Here is a 12,219-nt window from a genome sequence, read left to right as displayed (position 1 = left end):
AGGAACATTAACCAGTATCCAACGGTTGCTGATTGCTTAACTCCCTCATTTATGAACATCTGGATTTTCTTCTGGATCCCAGGAAGTTCAGTCTCAACCTCACTGATGAGCTGTTGAGCCAGCCCGTTCTCATCCTTTAACGTCATATAGAACGCTATATGCAAAAACGGCGCTATACTACGCACATGGCACCCTTTATCGTTAATATAACACGCGAACCCAAGACGTTATAAATCCTTTAGCGTGAATATGACACGCACACCCTACCCCACACCTAAACTTAGCCCTCACAGCGCGTGTTATATTAACGATAACGGGTGCCATGTGCGTAGTATAGCGCCGTTTTGTCATATAGCGTTCTATATGACGTTAAAGGATGAGAATGCGTTGGTTGAGCAGTGGCCTTGTCATTACCATGAAATGCATGCTGTACATCTCGTAGGATTTGCTCTTGTGCTGCAGTCATTGCACATTGGCCTTTTTTTTTCAAGCCATGATTCCATGCCTTGCCAGAATAACCTGAAAAGAGCCTCAGGGGCTAGCTTTATGCTTCTTACTCCTCTTGTCAGCTGTTTCCCTTGAAGCAACTGTCGCGCTGTTCCCTCTGCATACACATCTGACTCAGTTAGTATGTCAAAGAGTCCACCATCGCCATAGAGCTTTCCGATGCTTGCTAGGTAAGCCATTGTGATATGCATAACTCCTAGTCTCATTGTGATCTTCCTTGTAAGGTGGATGGTTTGCTCCACAAGATCTGTTGTGCTTTACTATAAATAGCAAGGTCTGCTGTCACAAGAATATGGTGCTGTCCACATTTTGCAGCAAGTTGTACAAGTCCAGTGGTGGAATGTAACGAAGTACAAATACTTTGTTACTTTACTTAAGTAATTTTTTCACGTATCTTTACTTTACTTAAGTAAAATAAATAGTGCATACTTTTTACTTTTATTTCGTTACATTTTGCAGCAATTATTATACTTTCTACTCCACTACATTTCTACAACGTTAAATTTTCATTACATTTTCTGATCAGGTTTTCCCCTGCCAAAACGTAATTTGACCGTCCGTTCATTGCATGTTTGTCTCACCAGTGACGTTTGGTTGCCATAGATACATCAACCCGGTCACACTCAATGCGTCTCGCACGCAGTGTGTTTATCGTGCAATTTATACGCGAAAATTTGTTTTTACGTGCATAGGAAACGCACTTTGTGTAATATACGTTTGGTTAGGATTATGGCAAGCCAAGAGGTTCAGAATAACACCATAAATTAATCTTTTGTCGTTGAATCGTTAATCGTTGGCGTTTACTGCCAAACATAGTTATTAATATATAGTAAGGATAAGCATGATGTGTTGCATAATTGCAAGCTTGTTTCAGAAATGGTGACAACATTTTTTTTCCATCATTATTGAACATCATTATAGGAGTAGGCTATTAGGTTGAATGAGTTAGAATTAAATGTTTTATTAATCATTAGAAAATAGACATCATGAGAATAAATTGTTATGCAAGTACTTTTACTTTTAATACTTAAAGTACATTTAAAATCAGGTACTTTTTACTTTTTACTTAAGTATCGTTGTCATTGTGTTACTTCTACTTTTACTAAAGTAAATATTTATCTGGATATTTGTACTTTTACTTAAGTACTGAGATTCAGTACTTCCTCCACCACTGTACAAGTCGTGTCATAGATGTGTAGATTGTGGACAATTCTGAGGGTGATTCTCTTATGAAGGGCAGGTAGAGTACACTGGCTACTGAACAAGCATTGTCTGATGTGAAGGCATTAAATGCAGACCAAGCAGGTACATGCTGCTGATTTTCAATTACATATCGGGACAGCTTCCATACCAGATCTCTGTCTTCAGCTGCTTTAGAGATTGTTGTGTTTGTGTGTAGTTACACAGGTTGGGCAAGTTCAGGTGGTTCGGGTCGCTTTGTAGATTTGATGTATCTGTAATCACAATTGAAATGAGAGGATAAGCTTATGATCATATGCATTAAATATCAAATCACTTTAAAACCTCACAACATACATTCATATTGAACATTACTTTGTATTACTCTTTAGCAGTTCATGTGACTAAGCACCTGTGAAGTTTATCTTCATTCATATCAAACGTGCTTAAGGTGGTGAGTGACCTCTGTGGAACCCGTGCTAGGCATTTATCTGCTGTGGAGACTTAGCCTGTTAGTTGTACGCTGTAGTCTTAGTTGTACGCTTCCCATCCAGGGTGTCTTCATTTTGGTCAAAGTTGTAATGGCTGCATCAACAATTCCATGTTCAGCGACTCCAGTGAGGCCAGTTGGGATGTAGACACCACTTTCTGTCCTTGATATTTGGTCTGCTGCCACAGATGTAAGGAAGTGCCTAACCTCAGTATAGGAAATACAGTGCCCCATTGCACTGAGCTCATTGATGAGTGTCTTACTGCCAAACTCATGATGAATCAAAATGGCAAGTCCCAGTGTGATTGGCGTATGGATGTGACAGCTCTGTCCAATGAGATCATGACAGATTGTGATAACACACAGGTTGTCCTTTGAAGCTGGGTCATCATCACATGTTTTGTCATCTCTGTGGGCATGTGAATCAACACACCAGTTGACAAAGTCATACAGGATGTTGGGTACATACTTGCACAACTAGCTATTTAGCTACTTGTAGGGCTGGGCGATAAAATGATAACGATAATTATCGCAATATCAAGAGTTCGATAAATGTTCGATAATGTTTATGTGCAAAAAAACGCTACGAAACTAATTTGTACCGCGCGCACCACACGGATGATTTATCCGCTCGGCTCAAAGTCACTCACTAGAACAGACGTGTTTACTCTGATCGTCTCCGTCACGATATACAGTGAGAAGCGCTTGAATTCAGTGAAGAACACAAATGTCTCAGTGATTTAAACCAGTTTAAAGGCAGAGGGAACAGTGCTGACAAACAGGAGAAACACTGTGCAACTATACAGACAGAAGGCTTTTCCGTCTACAAATTCCCATTATTACTAGGGAACTGTAACCTTATCCTACTAATATCAACTGCACCATGAAATGTGGGATATACTGAATTGTATTACATGATTAATGTAGACAATGTATTAAAGGACTGATGGAATATAATTACAGTATTTAATAATGTATTTAGGCTACTGTTTTTCATACAAATACCAAAAACCATAAAGTTACATTTTGCCATGATAGTGAGGTGATAGGCTATGCCGGCCTGGTTTTATCTGTGGTTCTCAAGATCTAAATGAATGTTACTGGATCAATGATTAATTTTTAATAAAACTCAAAGTCAGAATATCACATTTTACCAAATAAAATTGAGGTTGTTCATTTTTTTAAACAGATGTTACTGTTTTTGTTAATGAACATAAATTTAACTTGGTAAATCTGCATCCTAAACCTTAGGATGTTTTAGGAGCTACACTTCTCTCACTTAGGAGCAAAAATCTGCCTTTAAACTTGAAAGAAATACAAATTTGACATTTATCGTGATAATTATCTATATCGACTGATATAAAAAATATATATTGTGATAATTTTTTTGGCCATATCGCCCAGCCAAGGTTAGGTCAACCTTTTCATATGACATAATATTTGTAATGATTTACCTGTCTCTTTAGGAAGATATCAATAAAGACAATCAAGTAGCTAGCTACAGCTGGATCCAACCATTAGCCTAACAGTAGCGAACTCACTAGACAACAATATGCTTATCAAATGAAAAATATCTACTATCTTATTCTTATCTTATCAAAGATCACACCAATTGGGTGAAATAAGCAGCGCAGGCTCTACTGCCCCCGGCTGGTCTGGACAAACAAAAGCTAACAATATTATTTTCCATTATTCAGTAATGACTTGACCATTACAAAATTCAAAGTGATGTACATATTTTAATAAAAAATGTTCCATTCCAATGTTTCCTTGATTCAATTGGATCTGTGTTTCATATGAATTGTAAAGTATACTGTGCTTTATGAAATGTATCATTATTTAATGTTTCAAATGCTGATCTATATAAATATAGATCAGCACTTACCTTTTGTAACTTACTTTGCAGTAATAATGAATTTGTCAACATTCTTCTCACCACTGATAATGTGATTTGGACTTGAGACTATTTTGTCAATGATCCGTTTTCTTTCATTTTAGACACCTCATGCATTGAGTGACAGAACACCCTGATTTATCATGCAATATTAACATACTAGGTATTGATGGATTCAGAACAACCCCAGCTTTCCAACAAGCCATCATATGTGTCTCTATAATAATCTCTGGCAAAGCAACCACAAAGTAAATGAAAACATTCTGCATAAATATAAAGTTTGTTCATGTCTGCTTATTTTAGGTAGGTGTTTATATGTCTCTATTTATTCCATACATCAAGATATTCTAGTAGTTAAAGCAACTTGCTGACAACAAACATGTCAAGTTTTAAAGCTCTCAGAGCTTGTGTGATTGATCTGGAGTAGTTTTTATACCTTAACTCCCATACAGACAGGCTATATTTTAGTTGGTTTTTTTTTTTTTTTTTTTTTTTTTTTTTTTTTGGGGTGTATACAATATTAATTTAATAATCTTAGCAGTAAAATATTTTTAGCCAAGAATCCATTTCATACATGAGGCCTTAGAGATGAGGAAAAACATTGTTTCGTTTAGTTCTACCTCCGGTAGGGGTATCTCAAAAATTTGGGGGCATTGTCACTAGCCTAGTTGTTTTTTGTGAAGTGAAATCGAAGGTATTTTTGAAGCAGACATTTACAGTAGACAGACAGATGAAGCCTAACGTCAATCAACAACAATCTGCTGAACTGAATATTTCAGTTCATATATAGCAATTATAACTAGTAGTACTACAGTATGTCTATTATAATTCTGGTTACTTTTACTCAAACAGTTTTTGTGAACTTGAACTAATGATTGAATGACAGACGATTTAACAATAACAAAGATTGGATAAATATGATTATAAAATGATATTATACTGTAATCATATTGTGTTCAGTTTTCCCAGCACAGTGTACATTTCTGTTCCCCAATGATGCATTCATATTAAAGTCAGTTAAACTCATTAAACAATCAGAAATGATAAAGACCATTCGGTTATTTTACATGGCAATATATTTGTTTGTAACTCACTTTATTTGATACATTGTTTTTGCTGTTGCTGTTGTTGATGATAACTCTTTATTCTTCAATAAGATGTTGTTGATGTGTTTAAATGTTGTGATTTGCAGGTGATGCTGAAGGATTGAGTGTTTTCTGATCAGTTTTCAGGGTCAGTTTAGCTGCAGTATGTCAGAGGAAAGAGGAAAGGACTCTCTCTCTCAGATGAGTCTCTCAGAGAAACACAGGTGAGACTGCGTCTGTTTTCACACTCTCACTTTAAACTCCACTGGACTTTGTGTTTCCCTGTCAATAACACAACTTTAAACATTGCTCTATATTTGCAAATACGTTGACCAACTTCAATTTGAACTTCTTAAATTAACTCTGACATTATATAAAGCACTGTTTGCTCTATAGAAAAGATCACAGTTCATAATTTGTTAATAACCTTTTAGATGCTGAATTAATCAAAATAAATGATTTTAGCATAGACATGGCTGCACTCCATCCGTTTACTGACGTAAGCCAGTAAATAAAATGATTAACTATAAAACTGTAAATTGTGTGTGTGTATGTGTGTGTGTGTGTGTGTGTGTTTCTGTGGAGGATTAGATAAAGACATAGATGTGTTTCAGACACAGTTGATCCTCCTTTACTAAAGTGTTTTCTCTCTCTCTCTGTTCTTTGTGTCATCAGTGTAAGATCAGGCTCACATGTGTCCAGCTCTGTGTCTCTGAAGAGTGATTGGTCTAAAGATGATCTTCCACCCGAGTTCAGTGAGAAAACACCATCATCTAATAAAAGGTATTTTGGGTGTATACATTGCATTATAGGGTTGTATTATTTGGCAGACACAAGGAGGCATAAATTCACTATGGAAAATAAATCATGCAACTAAACATGTCCATCCATCCAACTGTAGTTAGAAATGAACAAATGCACAGCTATACTGCATTTAATTACTATTTGCAACATTAAACCTTTTCCAATGAGATTTAATTATCTCCAGTAGGAAAGTGTTCCCTTTTGAGGGAACTCTACACTGCTTCAAGAATCGACACTTTGGGAACGCTCCCTTAGCGTGCGTCTCTGAAGTATGAATGAAACTAGTCCAATCCTGATTGGTGTTGTGTCATGACGTAACATGTGATGGCATAACCGGAAGCATATAAGCGGCGCTGGCGCAACACATACAAGCTTTCGCTCTTCAGCAAGCGCTCTGTGTTGAAACTGCCTCTGTCTATTTGGTGTTGTTTGTCTGATTGAAAGAGTATTATATCATGGCGAGTGAACAATTCAGTAGATGTGTGCACCCCTGCCCTAGATACATTATGGGTGGGGGCACAAATCAGCTTTGTGTGAACTGTTTAGGAGTGCAGCACGCATAAGCAGCTCGAGGGTGCTGCTTGTGAACAATGTGAAGCACTGCCAATGAGAGTGCTGCGCTCCCGCTTGGCTATCTTTAAAGATGATCGCCAAGCTCGCGATCCCCGCGGTTTAGGTCCCACATCCATTGAAGCGGCGTGGAGGCTTAGATCGTGAGGATCGCAAAAGGATCTTGCAGATGAGAACGAGACTGCCGAGGCACTTTCTCGTTCATCATCTGCAGATTCAATAACGCTCGCTCAAGTGTTGGAATTATCCGCTTCTGAGGAAGTGGATGTTATCAGCATCGGGAGTGAGGAACACGAGTTTAACTCGCCATCTCATGTTTCTGGATATGAGGAGTTGGTTGAGGTTGTGATGCGTGCTGTGGCCAGACTTAACATCAGCTGGCCACAAGATAAGCAGGAAGATTCTCATTCAAGTAAATTAGACAAGAGATTCCTGCAGCACAGTTCACAACCTCAGCGCCGGGGTTTGCCATTTTTCCCAGATCTTCATAAAGAGATCAAAGATCTTGGGAAAAGCCCCACTCCTCTCGCATCTCACACAGTACATCGTGCGATTATAGCAATGTTGTGGGTGCGAGGGAGGCGGGGTATGGCAAGATGCCGCAGATGGAGGAAGCATTGGCGAGCTATCTTTCTCCTGAAGCGGCATCTTCATTGAAAACCAGCAAACCGTGTAGAGAAATATCAGCATTGGTTTGCAGGGCATATACGGCGGCTGGTCGGGCTGGTGCGTCTCTGCATTCGTTGGCTATTTTACAGGCGTATAAGGCCGATCTCCTCAAAGATTTAGATGAAGGCGAGGGTCTATCATCTGCAGATATTGCGGAATTAAGAAAGGCCACAGATCTGTCTCTCCGGGCCACTAAAGAAACAGCACGCGCCATCGGTCGTTCCACGGCAGCTATGGTGGCTGAGAGGCACCTGTGGCTGAATCTGTCTGGAATAAAATATAAAGATAGATATTTTCTTATGGACGCCCTGCTTTCGCCTTCTGGCCTGTTATCAGTTATATATTATAGCCTGTAATTATAATCACAGTATCAACTGTCGTCGACAGGTTTCAGAAGGCAAAGAAGCAAGCGGCAGCGTTCCAGCAGTATCTCCCTCGCCGCACTAAATCTTTTAGGAGGGCTGGTCCCAGTGGCCAGCCCCAGCCGTCTACCAGCTCCTCTTATAGACAAGAGCAGAAGGAAAGTGTTGCCTCTAGAGCCCCTCCTCCGGGAGCTTGGCAACAGAGGAAACGCTCTCAGCCAAGAACTGCCACCCAGAAAGGCGACCTGAGGGCCGTCCTTCAGGCTAAGAGAGCAGGGAAGAGGTCCTAACCGAGGTGGTAGGACCTCAGAGGGCTGTCCTCCCCACTGTGAGGCAACCAAGGTTGTTCTCACAGCGGAACCCACAGGAAAAAGATGCTGTCCCGCCATCTCTGGTGCTTTCGGGCCATATCAATTTCAGTGAACTTCCACCGGGGTGTCTGCCACAGAAAATTCAAAAAGAACAAAAATTATGGTCACAAAAAATTTCTCATCTAGTGCCTGCCGTTATGTCGCTTCAGGAAGTCGAGAAAAGTGTCCAAAAAATACCCGAGACCAGTCTCGAGAGACTGGTTCCCTTAGTATAATAAAAGATGGTTACAGACTGCAGTTCAGTCACAGACCCCCCAGGTTTGCAGGGGTGGTGCCGACTACAGTGGTTCCAGAACAGGCTCGGGTTATGGAACAAGAAGTACAGACTCTTCTGGCCAAAGGGGCCATAGAATTTGTTCCCCTACCAGATTTGATTTGAGATTTGTGAGGCAGCCGGATGGGCTTCTCCTCACACTTTCATCAGATTTTATAGTCTACACCTCCCTAGTATGCCTGGCGCACATGTGCTTTCATTCTAGTTGAGGGCCTATGTCATTTTCACTCCTGGACAGGTCTATTCGATGCGTGGCCTAGTGGGTATTCGTTCCCCAAAGTGTCGATTCTCGACGCAGTGTAGAGTTCCCTCGAAAGGGAACGTCTCGGGTTATGACTATAACCCTTGTTCCCTGAGAAGGGAGAAAGCCACTGTGTCGTTCTGCCACGGCCCTTGAGACCTTAGTGCATCTTGCTTCATCGTGAGACTGGTATGTGTTGCGCCAGTGCTGCTTATATGCTTCCGGTTATGCCGTCACATGTTACGTCATGATGCAACACCAATCAGGATTGGAGTAGTTTCATTCATACTTCAGAGACGCACGCTAAGGGAGGGTCCCCAAAGTGTCGATTCTCGACGCAGTGTCTCGTTCCTTTCTCAGGGAACAAGGGTTATAGTCATAACCCGAGATGTTTTCTCTCTCTCTGTTCTTTGTGTGATCAGTGTAAGATCAGGCTCACATGTGTCCAGCTCTGTGTCTCTGAAGAGTGATCGGTCTAAAGATGATCAACCAAACTTCAGTGAGAAAACACCATCATCTAATAAAAGGTATTTTTTTGTGTCATGCGTTAACTGTGTTTAAAAGTTGTATCAGTGAATACCAATCATGAAACATGTTTAGATCAAATATTTGTCAGAGTATTCACAGCTAATGGTTATTTCTCTTTCTGTAAAATATCAGTTAGTATTTTATTTTACTAATGTGATTACAGGCTTCAATATGAGACATTAGACTCAGACCTTCAGACTCACAGGAAACACGAGAATTTCAAAGACAATCTTCTTGGGATATTCCAGGTAGGAAAACACTTTTTTATAAATGTTTAAAGGGCACCTATTATGGAAAATTCACTTTTACATCATGTTTGAACATAAATGTGTGTTGGCAGTGTGTGAGCAAAACCACCCTAGAATGATAAAAATCCACCCAGTGTTTTTTTTTACAATCTCAATAAATCATATGCACTGCCTCAGAACGAGCTGTTCTAAGATTCAGCTCTTTGTGACGTAGAATTGAGCAAGGGGTTTGATTGACAGTGTGGTTGTGGCAGAGACCCCGCCCTCGGTGATCTGTACACATCATCCTTCATTGTTACAACGACAGCCGGTAATGTCTCTAGGAAACATAAGTGTTCTGTTGTGGGATGGGATGTAATAATGACATACATAGTAGTTTTCACTTACTTCCAACATCAGAGCCACTGAAAACATGGATGTATTGTATTTTGGAAGTTTAAGTGGCGCCTTTCCTGAGGGTCAAATCAAAGCAGGTCTTGCTTCAAAGTTAATCCTCAAGTGTGGATCGTCATCTACTGTTTGCGATCCACCGTCACCTACAGTAACAGTAATTGTATTTTATGATTTTTGAGCAAATAGTCATTTCAGTCGATGTCAGCCAATTCAACAACAACAAATGCTTCTAAAGTCATTGTCGTCGTAGGATGTCTGTGTATATAATTTAAACCTTGTTTGTATGTGTAACCACAGATTTATATATATATATATATATATATATATATTTATTTATAAATATATTAAAGATATTGTATTAAAAACTGCATATATGTTCTTGTTCTGTAAGTTAGCCATCTTCTCACATTTGCCACAGAAGCACCTGTATGACAAGTAAAGTAAACATGACGCAACAGGTCCCTCCATAAATGTAATTTTGCTTGTACGTAGCAAACTTTATCACAGTATGTGTCTGTAGTTTCAAAAAATTGCGCCAACATTAGTGTTTGTGTGTGTCTGTGTTGCACATCCATAATTTCAAAGGGGACACGATTACAACTCTATAAGTACATAAATGTATCAAATAACCATACCGAGACGTCCTGGTCCATTCTCCTTTGTGTTTATTCTGCCGGAGTCTCTTCGTCATCTGGGTCTGATCAGAGATTATTTATATATTCCGACATGTACAACTGAACGACATACAAAACAGCGGGTCTCTCACTCTCTCAGCCCTTCTGCTTACCGACTTCCATAGGTATGCAAGTGACGCCCTCATCCAAAGGCAGGGCGGGGATATGCAGCTCATTTGCATTTAAGGTCGTATACACCAAAACAGCTCATTTTAAAACAGGCCCCCAAAAATGACATTTTCAAATGGTTATAATAAATTAACTGTGGGGTATTTTGAGCTGAAACTTCACAAATACATTCTGGGGACACCCAAGACCAATATTACATCTTGTAAAAAAGGGGCATAATAGGTGCCCTTTAATATTTATAACAAACAAATATGTTACCTTTTAAACACATTTTTGCACAGCTTGGTTAGCCTCAGGGACATGCGGTCAGGGTAGGCAGTGCCTCACCAAAAGAAATGTTGACATTACATTTATTAATTCCAAGAGCTTTATTAATTCACCCCATTATTAATTGCATTTATTTTATTCCAAATATAAATTTTTGTAACAAAATTCAGGTCTACACATATAACACTCGTTTTGCCCCTAAAAAACATTGTTTCATGCAGGAAATTGAAGGCCATAGGTATTGGGGCAGTGGTTAGTAGTGCCTTTTTGGTCCACAAAACCTAGTTAATGTAGATTTGTGCATGCTGTCACGGGGAGGGTGCAGGCAGACGAACAGGCAGAGTCCAAAAAGCTCCAATACAAAAGGTTTAATCACAAAATAAACAGGATACAGGCAGGCGGAACACAGGGTAACATTAACATTGACCGACCAAGACAGACTGAAGGTGGGAGAACTAAATACACAGAGGACTCAGGACTAATGAGGTGAACACAGGTGAAAATGATAATGACAGGACGAGGAACAGGTGGCTGATTGGGGAGTGAGTCCGGGAGAGGAACAAAAGGATCCGGGGAAGTGTAGTGCAGATGACGGGACAAACAGGTGAAGACGACGAACTGTGACACATGCACAGTCAGTTCTTATGCTGTGTAAAGACACAAGGCGGGTCTGATCAGGGGGGGGGAATTTGCATATCATAATTAATAATTGATAATTAATAATTATTCATACAGATTTGGATCAGACCGATCTTACATATTAATTTATTAATTTTACCCATATGCATACATGTGCATCCCCGCAATCAACCACAAATTAATTGTTATTGATTGCAAGGACCACGTTTTACAAGACAGGCAAAATCAATTAGCTCAATTAGGTTATATAGCTTGTGAAAACAAATTCTGTGGCCACTAGAATCTGCCTTCCCTGCTCTATAACCAAATACCCTCTTAGGTATTTATAGTTCTGTAAAGCGTGTAGCTTTAAATTGACATTTCATTGACCCGTATTATGAGCAAGACAATCAGTCAAGGTAAGCATATTTTGTATTTAATAGAGTTACTACTTAAGCATTTACTACGTTACAATGATACATGTATTTACAAACATTAAACACAAACTAAGACGACGCAGAGCGTTTAGACAATGCATACGCGTAAGTTGAGTGAGTTGGAGAGAGAGAGAGAGAGTGAGATAGAGTGAGTTGTAGAGAAAGTGAGAGAGAGTGGGTTACGTTCGACACAACAGTCAGTTAACCTTTCTGAACACCACGAAAACACTTTCTTAATGCTTCTTAGAAGCTCTAAAAGAAGGTATACTTGCAGGGCACATTTGGTCTGTGTGAGTCGCGGGCTCGTTGCTCGGCCCGTTCGGGCCTCGTGTCGGCTAGAGGTGCGCCTGTCCTGCGCGCGTGCGTCACGTGAAGCGCGGCCGCAGCGTGTTTGCGCGGCCCGTCCCGGCTCGTTCATGGCTGCTTTGTTCCGTGGGGAGTCACGTGGCGTTCGTCGGCATTTAGCGCGAGTGTTTGAA

General features: G+C 40.0%; 1 protein-coding gene across 1 annotated transcript in view; it reads left to right on the top strand.

Moving 5' to 3' along the window:
* Positions 1-12,219, top strand: part of LOC120461568 (uncharacterized) — a 122,631-nt gene that overhangs the window by 32,177 nt on the left and 78,235 nt on the right. The window contains exons 2-5 of the mRNA XM_089118652.1: positions 5,296-5,379; positions 5,831-5,938; positions 8,869-8,973; positions 9,138-9,222. Of these exons, the coding sequence (XP_088974778.1) occupies positions 5,296-5,379; positions 5,831-5,938; positions 8,869-8,973; positions 9,138-9,222 (382 nt within the window). The remainder of the gene's footprint in view (positions 1-5,295; positions 5,380-5,830; positions 5,939-8,868; positions 8,974-9,137; positions 9,223-12,219) is intronic.

This window comes from Pimephales promelas, chromosome 2 (genome assembly GCF_988280905.1).
Source record: "Pimephales promelas chromosome 2, fPimPro1.hap1.1, whole genome shotgun sequence".
NCBI classification, from domain to species: Eukaryota; Metazoa; Chordata; class Actinopteri; order Cypriniformes; family Leuciscidae; genus Pimephales; species Pimephales promelas.
Note: the sequence above shows the minus strand (reverse complement) of the source record. Positions and strands in the feature narration are given on the sequence as shown.